This window comes from Orussus abietinus, unplaced genomic scaffold, assembly GCF_000612105.2.
Source record: "Orussus abietinus isolate OABI.00-Male unplaced genomic scaffold, Oabi_2.0 scaffold9, whole genome shotgun sequence".
NCBI lineage: Eukaryota > Metazoa > Arthropoda > Insecta > Hymenoptera > Orussidae > Orussus > Orussus abietinus.
Genome location: NW_019396004.1, coordinates 203,088 through 225,563, shown reverse-complemented (window position 1 = coordinate 225,563; position 22,476 = coordinate 203,088). Strand labels below are relative to the sequence as shown.

At 48.6% G+C, this 22,476-nt stretch overlaps 5 protein-coding genes across 5 annotated transcripts; 2 read left to right on the top strand and 3 right to left on the bottom strand.

Moving 5' to 3' along the window:
• Window positions 1–42: 42 nt before the first annotated feature.
• Window positions 43–3,340, bottom strand: LOC105700939 (rac GTPase-activating protein 1). The gene is made up of 10 exons (XM_012427255.1): window positions 3,009–3,340; window positions 2,727–2,929; window positions 2,494–2,645; window positions 2,001–2,421; window positions 1,772–1,941; window positions 1,577–1,703; window positions 1,250–1,482; window positions 881–1,178; window positions 630–805; window positions 43–553 (listed from the first exon to the last, which is right to left on the bottom strand). The coding sequence occupies exons 1-10, from the start codon at window positions 3,091–3,093 to the stop codon at window positions 493–495; spliced, it is 1,926 nt and encodes a 641-aa protein (XP_012282678.1). The 5' UTR covers window positions 3,094–3,340; the 3' UTR covers window positions 43–492.
• Window positions 3,341–3,565: 225 nt separating this feature from the next.
• On the top strand, window positions 3,566–4,374 carry LOC105700941 (biogenesis of lysosome-related organelles complex 1 subunit 1). The gene is made up of 4 exons (XM_012427258.2): window positions 3,566–3,724; window positions 3,795–3,867; window positions 3,938–4,155; window positions 4,235–4,374. Exons 1-4 carry the CDS (start codon window positions 3,664–3,666, stop codon window positions 4,267–4,269), a joined length of 387 nt encoding a protein of 128 aa, XP_012282681.1. The 5' UTR covers window positions 3,566–3,663; the 3' UTR covers window positions 4,270–4,374.
• Window positions 4,375–5,730: 1,356 nt separating this feature from the next.
• Window positions 5,731–7,451, bottom strand: LOC105700940 (endocuticle structural glycoprotein SgAbd-2). Its single transcript, XM_012427256.1, has 4 exons — window positions 7,378–7,451; window positions 7,085–7,215; window positions 6,365–6,512; window positions 5,731–6,228 (listed from the first exon to the last, which is right to left on the bottom strand). Exons 1-4 carry the CDS (start codon window positions 7,387–7,389, stop codon window positions 5,986–5,988), a joined length of 534 nt encoding a protein of 177 aa, XP_012282679.1. The 5' UTR covers window positions 7,390–7,451; the 3' UTR covers window positions 5,731–5,985.
• Window positions 7,452–11,433: 3,982 nt separating this feature from the next.
• On the bottom strand, window positions 11,434–17,973 carry LOC105700781. Its single transcript, XM_012426937.2, has 5 exons — window positions 17,962–17,973; window positions 16,811–17,220; window positions 14,070–14,181; window positions 13,849–13,985; window positions 11,434–11,965 (listed from the first exon to the last, which is right to left on the bottom strand). The coding sequence occupies exons 1-5, from the start codon at window positions 17,971–17,973 to the stop codon at window positions 11,689–11,691; spliced, it is 948 nt and encodes a 315-aa protein (XP_012282360.2). The 3' UTR covers window positions 11,434–11,688.
• Window positions 17,974–19,296: 1,323 nt separating this feature from the next.
• Window positions 19,297–20,440, top strand: LOC105700742 (endocuticle structural glycoprotein SgAbd-1). Its single transcript, XM_012426892.1, has 2 exons — window positions 19,297–19,557; window positions 20,024–20,440. The coding sequence occupies exons 1-2, from the start codon at window positions 19,546–19,548 to the stop codon at window positions 20,438–20,440; spliced, it is 429 nt and encodes a 142-aa protein (XP_012282315.1). The 5' UTR covers window positions 19,297–19,545.
• Window positions 20,441–22,476: the final 2,036 nt, after the last annotated feature.

Sequence of the window (22,476 nt, the reverse complement as noted above, 5' to 3'; positions counted from 1 at the left end):
ATTTATGCAGAAACGCATATAGAGGGAATATAAGACAGAGCGTCAAATTTAAAGCTTTATATTTCCTCGTGTAGAAAAGGATCTATACCCTAGGACGATAAAATACGAAATGAACGCTGTGCAGTGGGTTAAAAGGTAAAAACAAAGTGTAATAAATAACTGGCGCGTACACGACCAACTCGGCGGCTTTTACCGCAAGTCGTGGAACTTCCCGCCGAAAAAAAATTCTTCCTGAGCAATCGTCGTCCGCATTTCCTTAGTTAGTAGTTTTCTTTTCTTCTCTGGGGCATCCTTGTGGAGCAGCTTATTTCAGCTTTAGGTACCGAATCGATGCGCGATTTGCGATCCTCTTCGTCGAACTCTTGTCTTTTACCCGCTTTACTTCTTTGTACGGTTTATTACAAAATTACGAAGACTTACTTCTACGAGTGGACCCATGGTGTGGTAATAATAGAGAATATAATTAATTTATAAATCATAAATTGGGCCGCCTCAAAAACCACTTTGCGACGGTGGCGTAGCAAAATATTTTTTCTTCCTCATGAAAGGACGGCTGTGAACATACGGATATAAAAATAATGTCAGTCCTGGAATGTAGAAATAATGTAGGGCGAAGGATGCGGTCTTACCTCGAGCCCAACGGAGTGTTAAAAAATCCTCGAGATACGGTTCTCTTCAGAAGAGACTCGGTTGACGGAGTGTGTCTCAGTTCTCCTGCTTTCGGAGTGCCAATGCCATTCAGGCTCTCGGGGTTGACAAAATTAGCCCAGTAGTCCGAAGGGATTTTTAACAAGCTCTCCACGATCTGCAGAGTCGAAGGAATTTTTTCGGATAGAAAATTAAGTCGGATGTCCCGCTAAAATAAATGAGAAAAACTCACAGCCACTTGGCTCTTCGTTTCACTCAGCATCGAGGTGGGGGTCGGCTCCTGACAGCTGTATCCTACCAGAGTGGGACCGAACACTTTGGCCAGATTGCTTATCGGCATCTTGCACTCCGGAGTGCTCGACACCCTTTGCAAGTGCAAGATCAGGAAGGCAAGTGTGTCTCGATTCGGCTGCGGAAGCTCGGATATCGCTTGATAAAGCGCGGCATCCGCATCCTGTTTGTCCTCGATCGTTGTGGCTCTGGCGAAATCGGCCCAGAGACCAACGGTGATAAGAGGCTCTCGAAGGGTCCTAAAATTCGTGACCGTCGAGTCAAATGTCGAATTTTTTTGCGACGAGTTAAGAGGAAGGTGAACGACTACCTGAGGAAATCTTTCAAAGTCGAGCAAATTGTGGGAATGTCGATTTCTGAGAGATTAGGCGCACCCTTGCCCTTCAGGAATTTTTCTTTCAGAGATTTCACCTCCGCGGAGCCCCCGTTTACTCTGTACAATCCTTGCTCGTTCAGTCCTCTCAATTCTACCTCGTTGATGCAGTGGACTACCAAGGACGGTACCATGGGTGGAATCATTGGGGTGTAATCCGCAATGGTGCCCTACGAATTGTTCAACAATTGTACTTTCATCTCTTGCAAAGAAATCCGTTAATCCGAAGGATTCGGTCAGGATTTAAGGCAATTCCGTACGTACAGCTGCACCTCGCAGAGTAGGTGTATTTCCTGTTGGTACGCAAGGAAGCGGTACCAAATCCTTACATTCTGCATGGGTCGTTGCTCTGCAATCTCTGCATTTAAGGGCTGCCTTGCCGAATCTTATTCTATAAATAGTAGAAATAGGAAAATTAGCTCATTGTTAAATGTAATAAAATTTACGCGTTTTCTTTACCTTTTACCACATGGAGTACATATTTCTGGCTTGATCACAGTTTTCGCGGTAAAACTGTGGCCCCTCGATGTTTTCGTGTGAAAAGTATAGCCTCCGATGTTTGGACTCGGCTTGAACACTCCTTCCGACTCGGAACCAGATGTCAGGATGTCAGCTTTAGGTGCCGAAGGCTAAAAATGAGAAAATTATTTAAAAAATGTTACCTTGGAAAAATAATTAAAATACCTACAATGATGTTGATTGGATCGTCGTCTACGTTGTTTATGTTTATTTCTGCCAACTTGGATCGGCTGCGATCTCCGCTCTTGTGTCTTTTCCTTGGACTACGATGAGGAGAATGGGGATTCTTGTTTTCATCTCCAGGAATCGCCTCTATTACAGAGGATGCCGTTATGGTCCCTTCTTTAGGTACGATCACCGTAGTCGTGGCTACTAATCTATCCGAAGTATTCAGCTCGGTCACTTTCTGAGTATTGCTTCTTCTCTTTTTAGCTGAATACTCGCCACTGGGCCTATGTTCCTTCCATTCCCTTTTCTTTTGGACATGATGAAGAATGATACTCGTGTCTAAGTCATCTTCCGATTTTGAGAAGCAACTCATATCGCTTAAAATGGAACCGGTGGAGTCCAGCTCCGCTATAGTATTCAGCCTGTAAACGATCTCAAATTAGATAAGCATTCCAGGAAAGTAAAAAAATAGGATAAATGTCTGCTCGTGTTACTTCTCGGTATATGGATCCTTTATGTTGGGATTACTATGACGACCGTTCAAAGTAGTGTTATTTAAAAACTGCAACTTCTCTCTAGTTTCATCATTTAGATTCCTTCCTCCGTCGTTGAACAACAAATCCCTGGCAAGTGCTATTTGTCGCTCCTGTAAAATTACACCGATTAAAGCAATCCTAGTCTTCAAAGTCCTAGTCTCAAAAAATACATTTTCTTGCATTTCTCTTACAAGAGAATTCCTTTGCTCCTCTGCTATGCGCCGTTTTCTCTTCTCCTCGTCCAGTAACCTCCTGGCATGGCTCAGCTTCCTGTCGAGATCGGCTGCTTCCAGATGTGCCTTCTCTAGGCTGGAATGTAGCCGCTGACACTCTTGTACCGATGCCAACCATTTCTGTCGTACTTCCTCTTGGTTTATAGCAAAGCGAAGAAACTCTGCTCAAAGTAAAACAAAACAAAATAGTAAAATTCAATGGACCAAACATGTTAGAGTAAAATATAATATTCTCCGCACCTTCTTCGCAGGATCCATTGACAAGGACGTTCGTGCATCGCACGAGCTCGTCGTGAGTCGCCAGCACCGATAGCGACGCGGTCATTTTTATTAAAATTGTTTAAAGTAACTTTAGAAACAACCAGCGGATGCACTTCTCACTCCAAAACGCTTCCGTTCCAAATTTCTTAGATTAGTCGCAAAGATGAATACGGAATTTTTAGATTTTCAATTCTCGGACATCCTCCTCTTTACTTGCAATTAATTATGCGTCTTCGTACCACTTGGATTCATGTTAACGGATTTTTTCAATTTGACGATACCCGACAATACAAAATGCCGCGTCGGAGAAATCGCGGCAGTTTGTCGCCACACGCTGCTAATCGGCAGAAACGCCTCTTTGCAGTCTAATTTAAACCGACCAACCAGCAGCCCGCTCCCGTGGAAAGAACGGAAACTATAGGATAAATAGACAGGAAACCTACCAACCCTGACTGTAGTAGAGGGATGGATTATTTTTATGTACATGTTTTAATACGTAGAGGGCGCCGTTTCGCAATTACCTGCAAGTTACGTATCTGTGGTCAGTAGCTGCTCTCGGCTTTCTTTTCTGTCCAGATAAGTATGAGAGTTTTTTATTCAAATAATTTCTAGAGATTTATTAAGAAGTTGGAAAATGTTATCTGCGATCGTAAAAGAACACCAGAGCAAGCAAGCTGCTAGAAAAGAAAGGCAAGGTATGTCGTTACGTGCTTTCAGATTTTGGTACGATTAAGATCATTGTTTACCATTGATTTTTTTTTGTAGAACAGAAACGTAAGGAGGCGATCGAAGCTGCGAACAAGCTGACGCAAGCCCTAGTTGATCACCTTAACGTTGGGTAATTATTTTATTTTAATTTTGGATCATTTCTGTGTAGTGCTTTAAGTAAAAAAACTTTCGGGTCGTAGGGTTGCCCAGGCTTACTTAAATCAGAAGAAGTTGGATGCCGAGGCTAAACAGTTGCAACACAGTGCAACGAATTTCGCAAAGCAGACCCAGTCCTGGTTGAACTTGGTGGAATCCTTCTCGAGTGCCCTGAAGGAGATAGGCGACGCGGAGAACTGGGCCCGGAGCATCGAGGGAGACATGAGAATCATTGCCACTGCTTTAGAAAATTCTTACAAAGGTGCCTACAGAAGGATATTCCACGTAAGGAACCAATATCACGTATAAATAAATTAATTCCCTTAATCGTTTCGTTTCAGCCACCCAAGAGTCACCTGCTCCTAGCACGGCCTGAAGAACCGCTGCTCTTAAAAATGCCATGACGTTCCACAAACTTCCTTCTTGTAATCGCTTTCTTGTACTATACTAAAATAAGAAGAACAAATTAATAAATGTTAAAACAAAGAATTCCCAATATCTACGTACATGAGTAAGTACATAAAAATGATTCAGGCTCGGTCTCGTTTTGGCGCTCCTTGGAGGACACCCTACGTAATTTTAGGAACTCCCTCTTTGCGTAGAGATAGGAATAACCGAAAGAGCTCTTGATTCTAGGTGGAGAAATTCTAAGCAGGAGAGTCGAAGAGGTCACCGATCCGGATTTCGAGGTCAAAATTTCGGGGCGATGAGCCGAAGATGCGCCAACCTTTCGCTTAGGTACACGTCCGCCCACACTAGAGGGGCTATGTCGGTTGGTCCTTGACCGGTATATAAGGTAAAAATGAAAAATAATGGAGGATGCCAAGATGCGTAGAGCACTTTCACCTCCTCGGCCCGCCCTGTTGCCCGTAGCCGGAGCGAGGCGTAATAAGGATGACGCTCGAGCGCCAAGAAGAGGACTCGTTTCTTTTTTCCCCTTTCCGGCCATGGATCCACGACTCATCGGGCGCTCACAGCATGCCGGAGGAGCGTCATTGTTTGTAAATTATGGAGTTGCGAATCCGTCTCCACGTGGACCAGAAAAGACCCCAGAGAACCTCCGAGAGATCGCCATCCGCGATAAGAAGTTACGCTCGGAAGGGCCGCCGGAAATCGGGTTTCCTCCGCGATTTTATTCATCCATCCCGCCTTTAAAATGGAGCAAATTCGGGATCCTTCGCCACCGCGTCATCTTCCTGTCAACCTTTTCCCCCATAAGTTAGCTGAAAATTATTCCGCTGGCATTACCAGGAGAAGAGAGGCGCCGATTGCGATCTGCTTTACGAAGACACCGTTCATTGTTTCGTGGAAGTGCCGGGAAATAAATGCCAGAGATGTACCGCGGCGTCTGGAGGAACGAGAGATGGTCATCGATTGCTCCCCCCATGAATTAACGTGCCATCTATTTTTTGGTAATTTTATTTTTTAAATAAGAGGGAGAGCGATTCCGAGGTGCGTGCCTAGGTGCGCCGGCAGCTCTGCATTATTTTTCCATTTTTTCAGGCGCAACCAAAGAGTCGGCTTTCACTCTCCAGGGGAGAGACGAAAAGATCCTCTTCGGCGTGCATTGTTCTGCTCCTAAGATCGACTCTTTCGCACGTGTCCGGATGATTCACGAGAACGTCTCCTTGAACTATGACTCCCCGTTAGTTGGACACGTATTAATAAGTTGCGGCCAAACACTCCCATCTACTAAAAGTCAAAACCGGTAGTACCCGGTAGTCCCTCCACCTGGCAGTGGATTCATCGCCATCCTCCACGAGGAAGTTTTTAAAATAATCAAAATCCTGACGCTCCCTGACGTTTCTTTGATCAAGGGGAAATAAAATAGACCAGGTCCGTGCAGAAGTCTTTGTTATATGTACGTATTACAAATCGGTATGGTCATTAATCACAGATTAACGGCGGCGCAGAGAGGCCGGAAGAAAAGGAGGCGAACTGGCACGAGAAATGACGAAGAAGAGGGAATTCCATTCCATTGATCTTCTGATTCATAGTCTACGGGATATCGAGGCAAGTATTCCTCCTACTCGTTTCTCGTGCAAATTCACGCTGGGAATCTCGTTTTCAGGGATGAACGAAGGACGGGCGACTAAAATCTGCGGAAGTTGTTGCCGTAAGTGGGATAAGATGGCCGGTAAGGCCTGTTGTCCTGGTCGTAGGAGTTGTCGTTCCTGGGCGGATTAGCGGCTAAGGCGCGACGAATGGCCTCAGGAATTGGCGGTGGAGTCGGCAGATGAGCGCCCTGAGGACGGAATCCGTTTTCGTCCGCGATGTATTGCACCGAGATCGGCGTTCCATCGGGAGCCGTGTACGAGTATTGCCCTTGGACCACCTGGGAAAAAATCAACCGACAGGTTATTCCGCTCTCTAATTTTCACCCTCTTCCGAGGACTCCCGGAATCGACGAAGAGCTCCCGTTCAAGATGAACGGTTCTAATTATATTGATTTATTTTAAATTGGCTTTTACCTCGGCTTGACCCTCAGGAGCGGCTTTGGGAGTCCCGGTCTCGGAGGCTGAGATTCCGTTTTCGGTCTCGTAACTCCAGCTGTAGGAGCCATCGGGGGAGATGTCTTGATACTGACTGCGGATCTTTATCTGGGGACCCCTGGGACCGCTGTTTAAAAATTTTAAACGGTATACTGAATCGTGAGAGAACGGTAATTTAAATATATCGAAGCATGCTCGATCGTATCATCGCCTTGGGAAGAGTGAATGATTTCACCGCTAGTCACTTAAATACCTTGAGTTAATATCATTAATAGGGAAATCATGCTAAATCCCGTCACACCCCTGGAAAATTTGAATAAGACCTTTCCCTCGGTTCATCCATCAAAAATTACAATGAGTCCTTTATTCTCCCACTTCCTACAGTCGACCCACCGCGTCGTAATACGGTCGTAAATCATCCCCGTAATTAGGAAAAGACGACTTTATCTCGCCGAGTATCTACACGGGAAGCTAACAATGTGACGCGAGTGGACATATCGAACCTCGCCCACGCACCAGTTTTGCATAAATAATATGCGAGGAACGGAAAAATAATTATGCAAGAGTCGGCCGAGCGCTCTCGGCGAAGGCGTCGATGACCAGTCGGACATAGTTGCCATAAATCAAACGCGATGAAAAGAAAAATGACAAATTGCAAATTTTTATTTTCTGTTATGAGCATTTAAGAAGTTCTCCTACCTGTACTGGGGCTGATACTGCGGTTGCTGGAACTGCGGTCTCGTGGTCTGCGGCAAAGCGTTCTGATTAGGGAATCCTCGGAATCCTCCGTACTGTCCAAGGGCGCAGCCCACCACGGCGAGAAGGACGATCTGCAAAGACACACCCCTTTGAGAAAAATCCTGGACCGCGAAGATCCAAGTCAAAGAGGTATCGAGAACCCGCGAAAAAAATTCAACCCTTAGTGGACGGATTTATGAAGTAATGCCTATTTTGAATTTTCTTCCAGAACCCTGGGTGTACAGTGCACTCACTACGAAATACATCACGCTGATTTGCCACGGACTCGGTGGACTCGATCGGATCAGATGGAATCTGCGCCCTGAAGACGAGCACTCCCGGCATTTATACGAAAACGCCCAGATCTTTCCCTTCCATTCTCGTAATTCTGCATTTGCGCGCTCGCCTTTAGGCGCACGAATGCCGTGCGGTCGCTTGCTCACATCCACACGCGTGAAAAAGAGGTTCGGTTAGAGGATACAGCCTCTGGGAGTTCGTGGAAGGCCAGTCGCAGGCTATGTGTGCGTGAGAAGAGGACGATACGGAGCGGTTTTCCCGCTTACGAGGCCGGGGGATCGCTCGAGAGTCGGTTTCGTCGGTGGAAGAAGCGTCCTCGAGATGAACGACGATTGTTCGAGGTGAAGCGAGGTCGATAGGTCCTCCGCTTTGGGTTTTAGAGGCCCTGGAAGCTGAAGTATAGACCGGAACAGCTGATCGCTGTCCGCCATCTTGGCCCCGCGGTGCCCGGAGTGCTCGTCGCCTCCGCGACGCAAAGTCGTCGATATTTTTAGAAATACCATTTTTTTAATGGAAGTTTCATTTTGTCGAATCTTCGTTATTTTAATCCGCGTTCGGTTTCAGGGAAATTATAGGAGTAATTTTAATAACGCGGCGGGACGGGAGGACGACTCTTGCGGAGACCTCAACGAGTGGGTGTGTCCGTTTCGCGAAATGTCAGTCGAGGTGGTAGTCCGCGATTTATTACCGCTAATGATTGCACGGAGCCGTGACAAGGACTCTTGCTCGACCAGTGATGTTCCTTAATATGCGTTCATCCTAAAAGACCGCCACGCTCGCTCACAATTTGCACTTGGACAGGCCGATCATTATTTCCCGCGATTACGTGCCTCTGAAACATTCCCCGTAATCCGCTTACAAGGCGCGATCATTGGGAAAGTCGCGTTAAATACCTCGTTGACACTAAAGATCGGTAAACCGTCATCGACCCCTCTAAAAAATTCTCGACTGCCTCGTTGAGTTCTCATGACCCAAAGTCTACCCTCCGACCTGGGAGGTCGTTCCTCGGTCGTCTTAACTTTTTTCTCGCGGAGAGTCACGGCGGTTGCTCGTTCCTAAAAAAATTATGCAAACGGCCGCCCGTCCATTGTCTCCGGGTTTCCGAGACCGGATTTTTGAGCTGGAACTGCCCTTCCTCAAAATGCCAACGACCGACGAATGGAAGCCGACTAAATAACCGTCGATCCTCGGACGTGGAGGTGACGAACGTGTAATTAGCTCGTGATGGCAGTCCGAGATGTGAAATTACTGAACGCGAATTCGAGGCTTTCCGTGGCAGCGCTTATGGAGCGCGTCTTCAAAGGATATCGCCCTAAGGCTCCCCCTTTATTTTCATTTCTATCCAATGGAACGTGATAATTGCAGGTTGACCGAGCCTGCGAGGAAAAGTTAATCCGCCAGAAAAAAGGGAGGCTGGTTGCGCAAATCTCATCCGAGGGAATTTTCTCGGACTCGGGAGCCTTGATCCCGCGGTCGATATTCCTTCCTATCCAAAAAGCGCGACGAGGCAGAGGAAATTATTCGAGGAGCGGCGAACGAGGTACTCTCATTTTTTATCGTTGCCTGACGTAGGGCACGATGCTCCCTGAATTTTTGTCCGAGTTCTTGTTTCAGGTGTCCGCCTTTTCGGTGCCGAAGCAGGAAGAAAATGGTAAAAGGTGCGGTTCGCTCCACGTGGCGGGCCCAGATCTGGCGAGCTCCAGATCTCGGTGCGGCGAGAACCTAAGAGTTACTTGAACCCGGCCTGACCTTTCTGGTTTTATTAGCCACGTCGACTTAGGTATGCCTCGTCATCTTCGCAGCCTACAAAGACGCGGATCGCATACCTTCGGGGTCCTCCCGGCGAGATATCCTCTCCGAGAATTATGCAAACCGCGATCCTGGCCCCGGAGGTTAGGGAACTACCGACTTCCAATTGCGCCCCTGCGTTTTCTCGAGGCATATTGGATCGAGAAAACGCCCCGAGGAGGCTGCGGCTCGTTTGTCAATTATCGGGCCCACGTCCAGCGAAGATAAGGATTCCTCCCGTTTGACGGGAGGGCAAGCGAGTGCCCGGTGATAGAGACGTTCGCTGCCCCGAGACAAGACCTCCGGGTTGATTTACGCCTCGCATTATTCCTGCGTTTATTTCCTTCGAGTAGAAGCGGCGACTCCCCGCTATCTCGTGGCAGGTGCATCGATCTCGAGTGCCGCCACTTCCTTTGTCTTCTCATCTAGAAACGAGGACGTCAATGATAACTCTTTCTTTTTCAGGGAATGTCTGCCCGGCCCCGTGCGAACCGTGACGTAGCTCGTTCCACCCAACGTCCCACCCAACGCTGCGTAGTGGCGCAAATGCCGATCGATGGCTCGCAGAGTCGATTCCAGCCAGAAGGAAATTTCTCCCGAAATTGAAGCGGAAAGACGGCGGGCGGAAAAAATGTACCGGTCCGGAGAAAAATCTAGCTTCGAGTTTCGGTAATTAATTTTGCGTTGGGCCAGGTCAGCAGGGCAGTCGGGAGAATCCTCTCTATCTCGCCATTCTCGTTTTTTATCCGCCAGTGTTAATCGGGCACAGGTGGATCCTATCGCCGATATAGGAGCGATAGAGGTCGCCGGCCACTTTCCATCCTGCGTCGCGGTCGGCCAAGGAAAGGAAGGGCTACTTAACCCCGCCATTTAACGTCCCAACGAGACCACGGGTGAAATAATAAAAATCATTTTGCATACAATCGCGCGACTCGCGAAACCGCGTCCTCGCCACGCACGGAGGCCCATTGGCCAAGGCTCGGAAACCCCGAAAATCGTTTATCGTTCACGAAAATGGAGCATCGAGTCGTCGCGGGATTTATTGGGAAATTGTATCCCGCGACTTTACGTCGTCCTCGCCGAAGAAACGCCGTTTCTCCGTGGGATTAATTATCCAAGAATTTCCTATTTGCCGGCGAGAGACTTCAATTAACTCTCCCTTACGGATAATTTACACTTTAGATTGAGAATCGCCTCTCGTCGGGGGAACGATTTCAAGGGAAAATTTCTCGCGGGTTTCCCGTGGGTGTTGCGCGCCCCTTATCGACTTATTAACGTTAATTGCGAGCATTCTATAAATTCGACAATTAACATCGCCCGCGTGCACCACGTCTCGGGACGCGCGAGGAGTTACGTAAGCGCTAAAGAAGAGCGATGATTTGCTTTCACTGGCTCACCTTTAGCGGCGATATTACGATTACCGTTTGACTTAATACGCTTCTGGCATTTCGAGTTGTCAGCTGAAAATCCCGCCGCCTCGCCGCTTTCCCGCAAACTCGAGATCAATGGCAAGAGCCTCGAAAACCCTGGCCAATGAAATAAAAAAGCGTCTAACGAGGGATAATAAATGGCGGTGCAGCATTAATAAATCGGCGATTAATTTTCAGAGTCGAGCTCGTCGGACGGAATGAAACGACACTCGGATAAATTGGAGTCACGTCGCGGAGTCACCTTTAGTGGCGATGTTACGATTAACGTCCGACTTAATGTTATCCTGGCATTTCGAGTTGTCATTCAAGAGTCTACGAGTCTCGGCCTCCCGACGAATCGCGACGAAAATTAATAATACTTTTCCCTTTTATCACGCGGATCGATCGTTGTGATTTTTTTTTTCTCCGGAATTTCCTAACTGGGCGCAGCTACGATTTATCAGGGGGCAAAGAGACGCGTCGAAGGCGTAATGCTTAATTCAGGATTGGCGTTAATAAATCGGGACGTAATATCCTCGTTTAACTTTGCAGGACGGTTGGCACCTCGATGTATGGCGGGTCACGCAGCCGCCGCCTCATAGGACGCGAATACATTAATTTATCGAACGAGTTGCGTAAACCCCGTATCTGCGTTTGCAGAATTTCAAATCTCGGACAAGAAAGTTGCGATAAGCGGCGATCGATCCTACCCAAAAGCGCCGCTGATCGCTGTTGGTTTCTTGGACGGTTCGCCCCGATGAAGAAAATCGTAAAAATATCACGAAAGAAGGGTTAACGAAAACGAAGCAACGCTAATTTCTGGAACTTCTCGTCGAGAAGAACGCAGAGGTTATCTTTATTGTCGTATGATCTCGCCGCCGCTGTACAGAGTCGAACGGAGAGTCGAAAGCGTTATTCGGTTTGCCGCGTCCGCTGGACGGACGCCATCTTAAATCTCGGACGGCCACCCCGCGGTTTCCCAGCTCGGGAAATCGGAAGAATACCGCGAAAGGGATGCCGGGAGGTCGCGATGAGATGTCATTCTGCCGGGTTTTCCGGCTCGGCGAGACCCTAGAACCTCCTGTACGGAACGCCATTGTCTTCTTCCGGATGGGCAGCATTGTAGGCCAAGGATCTTTGAATCGCAGGAGGAATCGGCGGCGGCGTCGGAAGGTGGGCTCCGCTCGGGTGGAACCCGTTTTCGTCGGCGATGTATGTCACCGTGATCGGAGTGCCATCCGGAGCCGTGTAGCTGTACTGTCCTCTCACGACCTCGCCCTGTCCGGCCACCCCTAGGTTGGTCGGCTGTCCTTGCTCCGCCACCGAAATTCCGTTCTCCGTGTCGTAACTGCAAAGGTAAAAATTCCTCCAATAATTAGACCTCTATTTTTTCTCCGACGTTTCTAATTATTCAGGACGCAGAAAAGAGGGAGCTGGAATTTCTGAAAGGGTAGCCGGCACCCCTAGGAACGAGAAACGATGAGAGACGCGGTCGCCCCGGAACCAGAGGTCTCGTTCGAGGAAGCATCGGGATCGGAGGCGCGAAAGGAAGTGCATCGTTTCCGCCGAGAAGTGACGAGACGTTTAGATCGAAAGACAGTTAAAGTAGCCTGAGTTAATAGGCAATCAGCCGGCGGGATCAGCTCCACTGACGGCAGGTAGCTGTAATTGAGATTTATTGTCTTAATGTCAAGTGGCGTCTAAGCGTCAGTCGAGGCGCGCCTTGGCTTTCCAGGACAGAAGTCGGTACTTGCCAGTCGATGATGTCGCCACCTCGAGCCTCCCGACTCGATAATCTCGAAGAAAATACGTTCTTCGATGTCTCTACAAAATTTGCCAAAGACGAAGAAATTAATTTACCGCGTCTTATATTTTTCAGGGAAATTCGACGCCGGCGAGGACGAGGAGGAAGAGACTGGGAACGGAGATAATCGAGAAAGGGCGAGTGAAAAGATCCCTACGAAGTGAGTTTCGAGGCGTTGTTAAGCAGGTAGGTCAATCGTAATTGGTGTATTGCGCAACGCATTATGCCAAGCCATACGGCTACGTAGATATAATGTCGACGATTAACATCGGCGTTAATTATCCTGCCTTGCGTCGACCATTGTTGGCGATGGCGAGAGCACGCGTGCTCGGTATCGTGGACCGTTGTAAAATTGTCCAATTGTCGATTTTTTCTTTGACCAGGGCCATTGCCGTTGAAATAAAAAAGAAACGGCAAGAATTAAAAATGAAGAAAATATCGTCCCATTTCGCGTTTGAAATCGATTCACTCAACCGAAAGGTTGCTCACGCAAACGCCAGTAGATCAATATCTGAGGAAATTAGCGTGCCTCCTGTCAGCCATTGTCGGGATCTCGACACGATGAACGCCGAGTTTCTGGAGAATCCACTGTTAATGGATTCCGCAATGATTTAGGGTCAAGACGTCCGGAAACTCTTATGTCTCTCCTAGGAGCGTCGCCAATAAATTCACCGATAATAGGAAAAATTAAAATGGAAGATAACTCGGAGGAATAAATCAATCTTCGCCTTCTTCGTATTTCCCGGAAAGGAAGTCATCGACTAGAATTCGGAGGCATAACGGAAAGTTTCTTTAAGGTCTCTAATGGCGGCAGGATGGACAAGCGAAGATGAATGTTGCGAAATGAGTTGCAACAGACTCCATGAAACGCGACAAAGGGGGTATTACGGCAAAGTAATGGGGATTAGTGTTTAGGAGTTTCAGTTTTGCTAACGATTGGTTTTACGGGCTACGCGAAACGGGGTATCGAAGGTGCGCCGGGAGAGACTCTAACCTGAAATCGCGCTCCACGAATGTCGAGTTAAAAAATAGAAAGGACGGATTTTTCGGTCCGGGAAAAATATCCTAGATAGATTCGATCATGGACCAGCTGCGTCCATTTTAGTTTGGCCTCTCTTGCTTCGTACAAGCCCGAGAATAATTATTTCCTCCTCGGGCTCGCGCGCGTATTTCGACTGACACACTTTTCACGCACCATTCACCCCGGCTACATCTTCTCGTCACGCGACCTACGTGTACTCGTTGCACAATTTAATCCCCCGTCAAAGAGACCCCGACATCCGCGGGAGAAATTATTCTGGGCGATAAATTTTGTAGAAAAAAAAATTGGCGATACCGATTTGGGCGATTTTTTTTTTTAGGATTAGGTCTTGGATTATTTACGCTAATTACTATGTCTTGTATCTTTCTTGTCTCTTTAAGTTTACCTGAAGGTGTACGAGCCGTCCGGCGAGGAGTCTTGCGTCTGGCGAAGAATGGCGAACCGGCGTCCATAGTAATCAGGATACTGCGGATATCTGTTCAACTGGGCTTGAACGACCGTCACGATACCAAGCACGGCGATCTGTCGGCAATACGATGAAAGGTTTCGGTCATCATTCTACGAACAACCCAATTTAAGCCCCTCGACCCCGAGGAGAGCACTCACGAGTATCTTCATGGTTGGCGGGGTTGCACTTCGGCGCGGAGACTCGAACGCCTGGAGGATGAGATCTCTTCCTTCTTCAATTCTGCCAAGAGGGGCGCGAATCTGCGGTGATTATCGATTACTGGCCAGAGTCCAACGTGGTCCTCGGTACAGGAAAGAGTACCTTCTGGCTTGGTACCTCCTTCGGAATTTATAGTACTCGCCACTCTTCTTGCGCGTCTTCTTCGGCAAGGAGGAGGAGGGGAGTCCTTCGGAAGGACTCGCCGAGTCTTTTTCCAAGTGGGACGAGCGCGAGTCCGGGTGGTGGGTTAGGCGAGAACACGCGTCTGGGTGCATCCGCGATATAAAGTCGTCAGGTGATCCAGCGTCGATCGATCGGTTATGGATTGGTTATGGATCGTCTTAGGGCGTGTTCCTTTCACCGATGCAATTCTGCCCGCCGCGATCGAAGATCGATCGAGGTCCTTGCGACATCCCGATGACGCAGATCGTCTCTTTGTGCGCGCCCTCCGAGTTTCGGTCCCTTTTTCTACGCTCGCTAGGACTCTAATTTCGGGAGTTCATCAGGAATCCGCGAAAGACACCTTGGCGGTGATAACGAGAAAGATGCTTATCCTCGGTAACCACCTCCATTGTGTTTTCCTGAGAAAATCCATGCAAGGTCCGCTCTCAAGGAAGTCGAGCGACGCGTGGTGGCGATTACCGCTGCACCGGAACAAAAAAACTGTCTTACGACAAATCGTCCAAGTTCTTCGTGAAAAAAAGCCGAGGATTAATGTTTCTACATTTTGTCCGCATCCGTTTTTGACGATTTAACGATCCTGAATTTTTGGATGCCATCAGGCGACTCCAAGGGACGACAAGGGTCGTCCAAGGAGTTTTCCAGCGGGAGGAATGCTCGTTTCCGGAGGACAAAGGGAACGATATAGGTGTGTCCTGGACAATGGCGCCTTGACATTAAAAAGCCGTTTCCTCGCGAAGAAGAGACTTCGGAGCGACTTCGGGCGGGGTGGGGTCTAGGTGGGTAAGCGTCTTCAAGGTGCAACCTAACCTCCCAGCAATGCCGAAGACCGTTTCCCAAGAGTGGAGTGCCCACCCTCGGATCGGCATTCATCATCTCGAGCCGCTTTTAAGAGCCCCGCGAACTTCTTCTCTCTTCGGCCGCGATCATCCGAGCCGATTAACGATCGACCCGAGTCGACCATAACGCGGACCTAAGACCGATCTTAGAGCCATAATTCAGCCGTTTTTACGGCCTCGACTAACTTTAATTAATCCCGGCCGAGCGTGATCCTAAACGCTCGTAAAGACCCCGGCCGATTCCCTGGTTTGCGCAAATTTCCCTCCGCCGTCGTCCATTTTCGATTTTCCGATTTCTCTTCGATATCCGATGCCTCGCAAAACTCGTCTTCGATAGAAATTAGCCGAAGTAAATTTTCGAAAGGCTAGAATCGATTTCGGTAGAAAGCGCGTCGGCGGAAACTCTGGAGATTTCAATGCCTCGAAGTGACGTCGGTTCGTCCTTCGACGGGGTAGGTTGGGAAACTTCGTGCCCCCGCGATAGGGACTTCGATTTCGTAGCGACGTACTTTAGCTTCTTTCGAATAACAATGGTACAGGAGTTATGGTCGATTCGCGATGTAGGTTGAAAATTACAGGCTACTCCCTGAGCGCCTTTCCTAACTCGCAGATTCCCATCGTCTCGCGGTGGTCTTTGCTATCAAGAGTCCGGTATCTACGACCATTTCGGATCGCAAACCACGCGACCGGTTTCGACAATATCCTCGGCTTTAAAAAGGGAACATCGTAATCTCCCTCTCGGTTTTATTATCCCCCATATTCCCGGATCGCGAGGTTGCTTTCGCTTAACGTGCAACGAATCCGCGATGAATCCGCAACGAATACGCAACGCCGCGTGGGTTGCGACTGTTCAGGAATTTTCAATAAAAAAAAAAAAATGCCTCCAAGCATTTCCGACCTTTTCGCAATTTTCTTCCAGGCGGGGATAGACCTCGGGAGAGCGGGTTTACTTTTAAAAATTGTTTATTTGCAAAAGTTGTGGTTCTTGCTTGCAGAATCGCAAAGCACGTCGCGCTGTACAGAGGATCGAAAGTAGAGCCGAAAGTCCAAGTCCTTTCGAGGGATTCCTCGAAGGATTCCTCGACGGAGAGGCCTCCTCTCCTTATGAATCACGTCCTGACGTTAATAACCGAGGAGAATATGAATTAAGTCCCATCCACGATGGGAAGAACGAGGAATCGAGCCATCGGCGCGAATCGCTCGCGCCATCGATCTTCCATCCCCGATCGCCGCGGAAAGGACACATCGGCGAACGGCAATTATCCAAAACCAACAATAAATCGATCCTGGCTAATCGTTGATCGGGGTCCCCTGTACCCTTTCACGATCCCGATCCGGGACCGATCGTCTCCGGTGAGAGGAGATCCAGCTTCCAGGTGATCTCTCGCTTTCGTCGGCTGGACTATCGATGGCGAATCGATTAATTGATGTCTCTTATCCAGGTGCTATCTGGAATGAGGGATTCGGAGCGCCTGGTTCTCGGGGATCTCGCCTCGCGTCACGATTGACTCGAATTTTGCTCCTGAACTGCCACAAGGGGTTCGTCGTCGTCCGCAAGTATTCACCCCCGGAATCCCTCGCGACGTCCTTGGACTTGTCGATGCCTTCTTTCGATTCCTGGTCGGTAAGTTTATTCCTTGAATTCTAGGGAGCCTTAGAACTGGCGGTGGCGTTGCTGCGTGGCGGGTTCCTCGGCCTGGGGATGAGCGGCGTTGAACTCGAGGGACCTCAGGATGGCCTCGGGTACCGGAGGAGCGACCGGGAGGTGCTCGCCCTGGGGCTGGAATCCGTTCTCGTCGGCGACGTAGCTGACGGAGATCGGAGTTCCATCGGGAGCCGTGTACTGGTACTGGCCCTGGGCGGCTACAGCTGGTTCCCCGTCAGGTCCAGCTGGCTGGGGAGATCCGGACTCGGAAACCGCGATTCCGTTCTCCGTCTCGTAGCTGAAGTTGTAGGAACCCTCGGGAGAGATGTCCTGGGCCTGGCGCAGGATCGCGATCGGGGGCTGGCCCGAGGCCGGGACTTGTCCGTATTGGGCGAAAGCCACTGCCAGCACGGCCATGGATACGATCTGTTCGATGAAATATCGATTTAAAAAGTGCTCTTCAAATTATTTTATCAGCCATTTCATTCCGACCGACTATGTTTAGCTCGTGTATTCCGAAACTTTCGGCGAAACTTCGAAATTTCGCGGAGGTAAAGCAGAAGAAAATTGTTCTTGTACCGAGACTCGACGAGTCTCTCGAGACGAGAAGCCGTCTTCGACGCGAATTGACTATTAATTATCGTTTCCGTGTTTATCGCAATTATGAGAATCCGTTCTTGAGCCGTCAAAAGAGTCATGACGGTCTGAATAGTAGAGGCATTACCTACTCGCGAAGTAATCGAAGATGCGCGTATAATAAATAAATGCGCAACGAGCTCGGCTCCTCGCGAGGATTACCCGGGTTACATGTAGACTGTAAATTGGTGGTCGATTACTCCTTCCGAGTACGTGCAAAGCGCGTAAGTAAATTGCGTTACCGCAATTACCGCACCCCCGAGTGAGGAAACGTTTAAGCAACTCCCGCGTCGTCAAAAGGAGATACTAAAAATCTCGTAAAGGCACCCAAGGTAATTGCGGTAATTACAAGAAGGGCTCACCGGAGAGAAGATATGCGCGAGATAAAATTAGGCCGACGAGCTCCCTCTTAGGAAAAATTGCCGATCGATTTATATCCAAAAAGGTCGAAATATAATCTCACCGCGTGGAGGACTATCGGGTACGTGAAAAATGAGTTTAAACTATTTTCTTTTTGTCGAGTTTACTCACGAGGAACTTCATCTTGCAGGCGAGGAGAAAAGGCTGCGGGATCACCGGGAGAGACTCGAAAATCGTTCGACTTTTGGCACTTGATTGGTAATTCGGCAGGCCGGGCCAGACATTTATGGAGGCTGGAGGCCCGACCCCACTTTTTTCGATGGACCGACCGAGGGGGACGGGAAAACGGCCCGAAAAAAGGAGACGATGCCGGCGAAATTCGGAGGAAGAGTCCCACCGAAGGTGCCATCTCTCCTAGCTTGACCTTTCCACCGAACCGATCGGTTATACAATCGTTCGGATCGATCCGATCGACCGAAAAGACCGAGATTCACCTTCCCTAAAAAATCCTTAAAATTCTTTCCAATTTTTTATATTCGATAATTCGAGGATATTAACTGATTTCAATATTAAATGATAACGAGGGTGTGGACCCTTTTCGATTTTTTCATTAATTTAAGGAGATCGCGAGATAGAATTAATCGCGAACGAGTGACGTATCGTTTGCGATCGCTGACAAATATATCGTTGCCAAATGTATGGAATAAGTTTCTTAGAGACGTTTTTATATATTTGACAGAAAAGCGGGTCTTAGCTCCTACAAAAAATTCCATCCCTCGAGGGGCTGACGCGGAATAATTAAACTCCATAATTCCACTCCGGTTTTTAATTCCATGCAAAACGATCGAGTGATTTTGCCGTGGCCTTTTCGTCAAAATCGGTTTATTATACGATCCTCTAGGATCACCTTGAGTGAGCTCTTCTCACGATCGGCCCACATGAATGGGAAGGAATGGGATGGAATGCATAAGAAATCCCGGTTACGGAATCGACGCCATTTTTTCTTTCCGTTCTTTTCCCCATTTTTATCCCGCTCTTCCTTCTTACGTCGTTCTTTTTTGCGCTCGCTCGGTTTCCTGTAGAAAAAAAGATTTCTCCGTGACCTTTCGTCAAAATCGGTTTCTTATGCAATCGACTTGGTCTTCTCACGATCGACTCGCGTCAATGGGATACTGCAAGCCGAATTTTCATACGTCTCTATTTACTCTCTATTTCACATGAAAATTTGACGTTGAAAATATTTTTCCGCGAAGAATAAAATTCGTCACCTGTTTTTAAATATTTCTGCAATTTTTCTAACTCTTTATTCACTCTATTTTGAATGGATTTTCCTACTTTTAGGATTTTCTGCAATTTCTCTGTTTTGTACAAGGAGAAATATAAAATCGGAGAATGAAAGAAAAATCGCTTATCCATAAAATTCATTTGACAAGATTCAGCGGTTAATCGGAAGACTCGTTGATCGAGGTGGCTAATTTTTTAGTAAATGTAGTTTTTTGGGTTATTTCAAGATTCTCCATGTCTTTTTTTCCCCCCAGTCTCGAGGAAGATGAATCCAGGGGCGAATCGATCGGAACGGCCGAAATTCGGAGCCGATGGCGGCCAATCACCGACCGAAGACGACTGTGGTGGTCCTTTCGAAAAAGTACACCGACGTTTTGCAATCGTCCTGTTTGGATAGAAAGTTTTTGTATAAATAGCTGAGGATTTGCGATTTGGGCAGCTCAGTCTTCAAATAACCTCCCGAGGATCAACATGAAGTTCATCGTGAGTGACTCCCCGAAAAAATCCCAAAAACCTCCCGACGATTTTTCCACCCACCCCCCGAGGGCGGACCCACAAAAAAAAAACTTCGAACATATTTATTTTTTCGAGTCCGACTTAATGGTCATTTTTTTTATATCGCGCAAAAATGGCAACGTTCCCAAGAATTTCGGAATAATTAATAGCCGGAAGCGTGGTTATATTTTATATCTCGAGAGGAGTCCTTCCTCGGAGCGAATTACGCGAGGCCGGAATATTAATCCTTGACAGATTCTAGAGAGGAGGAGACGAAGGATCAAAGGCGTGTATCCTCCACCTCGCGTGTCCCTATTAATCCCACGCGATGGCAAGGACTCGCGATCGAAGTCTTCGAGATCTGACATCAGCTGCTAAATAATCCCCGAAGACGTCGATCGGTCTATCGATAAGCGACCTCTCGTCGAGGCGTCAAATGAGAAATTGTTTTCAGATCGCATCCCTCGCCCTTGTGGCCGCGGTTTCGGGCCAGCTCCTGCAGGTGCAGCCCGGCCACGAGACGAAACCGGTGGCGATCCTTCGCCAGGCCCAGGACATCGCTCCCGAGGGAACTTATTCCTTCAGCTACGAGACCGAGAACGGGATCTTCGCCTCGGAGAGCGGCGAGCCCCAGCCCGTGGGTCCCGATGGAACCCCGGCCGTCGTCGCCAGGGGACAGTTCCATTACACGTCTCCCGATGGAACGCCCATCGCCGTGTCCTACACCGCCGACGAGAACGGCTTCCATCCCGAGGGAGAGCACCTCCCCGTGGCTCCTCCCATCCCCGAGGACATCCAGAGGTCTCTGGTCTTCAACGCTGCTCATCCCGAACCCGAGGAGACGCAGCCCAAATACGGCCGCACCTTCTAGCTCCTAGACTCCGTCTCGTCGCCTGGAAGTCGCCCTCGCATTAATTTACAATAAACTCATATTTTTATACGAAATATTTCGCTTCGAACGCGTTCCTTCGTGGTTCGCTCTAGACTTTCTGGATTTGAACTCTAGACGTTCGTGGGAATTCCACGGGTTGGACCTCTGGACGATCAATGTCACGATCGTCGTTTCCAAAGCCAGCCTAATTCCTGCACGTTTTCTCCATTTGGGAGACGACTCGATTCCCTTCCGACTTTCGGCCTTGGATCTTCACCGAGAAGGAAAATCACTCCGCGCATTCGTAATTCTCCCGTAAAATTGCGTCTCTCGTCCCCGTGGCCGTGACCTTCCGTAAAAGGGTTGGCCGAAAGACGTGACGCTTGTTAGAATTATGAAAGCGGAGCGGTTCTCCGGTCTTTGCGTGGAACGACGAGTCGCCATTTTGAATCTGGCTCGTTAGATGTTCGAGCGATCGAGACGAGTTCGTTTAAGAGTATCGCCGGTCTTTCGGTAGCCTTAATACCCAGATAGTCATCGTCATGAATATTCGCTTATTAAGGTTAGCCAATCCCAACGGACCGCGGAGTCCCCGCTCTCGAAGGAGGTCGGTCTTTCGTGGACCGCTCCCTTCGCTCGTTTTTTTTTTCATTTTTTACGTACGGCCGTGAATGTTTAAAAAATCGTTACGCGATCCAGGGAAAAAATTATTCGAAGGAACCGTCGCGACCCTGTCGCGTTCGAAAAGGAAAAAAATGTATTCCTGATGCCTGTCGGCAAATTAGCGCCTTTCCGAGTAGACTCTTCGACGAACGATCGAGAGGAAGACTCTCGGAGAGATCGGGCGGAAGCCGCAAAGTCGGGCCATAGAAGAGGAGATTTCTAGAGACGGATCCGCGCAAGAAAAGTCCCACCCATGAGCGGTGATGTCGCAATGGCATAAATTATTCGGCAATTTGGAGGCCTGCATTGCTCCATCGCGGGACCTTAAACCGTTGAGATCTCATCTCGCAGCATCCCGCTTATGTAACGAGCTCGCATAACGACATGCGTACTCCCTCTTCGGAGACCGCTCGGTCCCGCGGAAGATCCACTGACCTTTCGATTTTCGGGCCGAATGCAAGGAAAAAAGGTGAGAGAAGGTTCGATTCCTCGAAACTCCAAAAGGACCACCTCGAGGAGTCCTGGGAACCGCGTCCTGCGGCGTCGAGGTCAAGGGAATTCCGCGGGAGTCCTCCGTTCCTCCGTATGATTTTTTATCTCCCGTTTAGACCCTTCGTTTTTCTCCCTCGATTATTTCCTGCCTTTTTCGAGTTCCTTTTTGGCCAGGATATTTTTTTTTCGAGGAGCCGGATCGTCGGACGACTCGATAATCGAAACGAAAGACGCGTCCCTCGCCGTAGGGTGTTTGCTCTTCAGGAAACTCTCTACCTGGAAGTGGAGATTTCACCTGTTAACGGGAGTCCGTTTATTGCGGGAATAAGGACTCGCGGAGAAAGAGAAAGGACTTTGGCGCTCCGAAATTCTACGAGCTTAGATTCGATTCTTCAAAGTCTTCGCGCCCAAGTCGAAGAGGCGCCGAAATTGAGAATTTCGAGAGGAACCATTTCCCCCCATTTTTTCATAGCGTCGTCGGGAAGTTGTCACGCGAGTTTACACATTCGAAATCTACCGATCGCAGGTTTACGAAACCTTAGAAATTTCTCGAGACTTTCTTTCGCCCACTGGACCGATAACCTCCTAGCGATTGCCGTCAAAAGTCGTTTTCCACGGCCTTTCTCGATCCTTTCGACGAGGAACGATCCCCGACTTCCTCATTACTGTTTACAAGAGCGGATGTTTAAAGGAGGAGGATTCGACCGGAGGGTAACATTAATTAATTCCGCCTCGTCCCGGGTGAAGTGCCGAGGGCGGCCGATAAAGTGATTTTCTACAATGCCCTTTTTTACGAGCCGTGTCGTTTACACGCTCGACGTATGGTTAATTATATACGGATGCCTCGGAAAACACTAAGCGCATGCAGTTAATTCCGACGA

What these genes read in the sequence shown, in the direction of transcription:
- LOC105700781 (XM_012426937.2), bottom strand. An exon ending in ACGCAGCAACGCCACCGCCA is followed by an intron (nt 14,182 to 16,810) that starts GTTCTAAGGCTC and finishes CAGTAATCGATA; the next exon opens with ATCACCGCAGATTCGCGCCC. An exon ending in CGCCAACCATGAAGATACTC is followed by an intron (nt 13,986 to 14,069) that starts GTGAGTGCTCTC and finishes TATTGCCGACAG; the next exon opens with ATCGCCGTGCTTGGTATCGT.
- LOC105700939 (XM_012427255.1), bottom strand. Translation starts at nt 3,093, where the DNA reads ATGACCGCGTCGCTATCGGTGCTGGCGACTCACGACGAGCTCGTGCGA. An exon ending in CAATGGATCCTGCGAAGAAG is followed by an intron (nt 2,930 to 3,008) that starts GTGCGGAGAATA and finishes TACTTTGAGCAG; the next exon opens with AGTTTCTTCGCTTTGCTATA. An exon ending in AACACTCCGTTGGGCTCGAG is followed by an intron (nt 554 to 629) that starts GTAAGACCGCAT and finishes GTATGTTCACAG; the next exon opens with CCGTCCTTTCATGAGGAAGA.
- LOC105700941 (XM_012427258.2), top strand. Translation starts at nt 3,664, where the DNA reads ATGTTATCTGCGATCGTAAAAGAACACCAGAGCAAGCAAGCTGCTAGA. An exon ending in TGCTAGAAAAGAAAGGCAAG is followed by an intron (nt 3,725 to 3,794) that starts GTATGTCGTTAC and finishes TTTTTTTTGTAG; the next exon opens with AACAGAAACGTAAGGAGGCG. An exon ending in TTTAGAAAATTCTTACAAAG is followed by an intron (nt 4,156 to 4,234) that starts GTGCCTACAGAA and finishes GTTTCGTTTCAG; the next exon opens with CCACCCAAGAGTCACCTGCT.
- LOC105700940 (XM_012427256.1), bottom strand. An exon ending in CAGTATCAGCCCCAGTACAG is followed by an intron (nt 6,513 to 7,084) that starts GTAGGAGAACTT and finishes ATTTTTAAACAG; the next exon opens with CGGTCCCAGGGGTCCCCAGA. An exon ending in CTCCTGAGGGTCAAGCCGAG is followed by an intron (nt 6,229 to 6,364) that starts GTAAAAGCCAAT and finishes ATTTTTTCCCAG; the next exon opens with GTGGTCCAAGGGCAATACTC.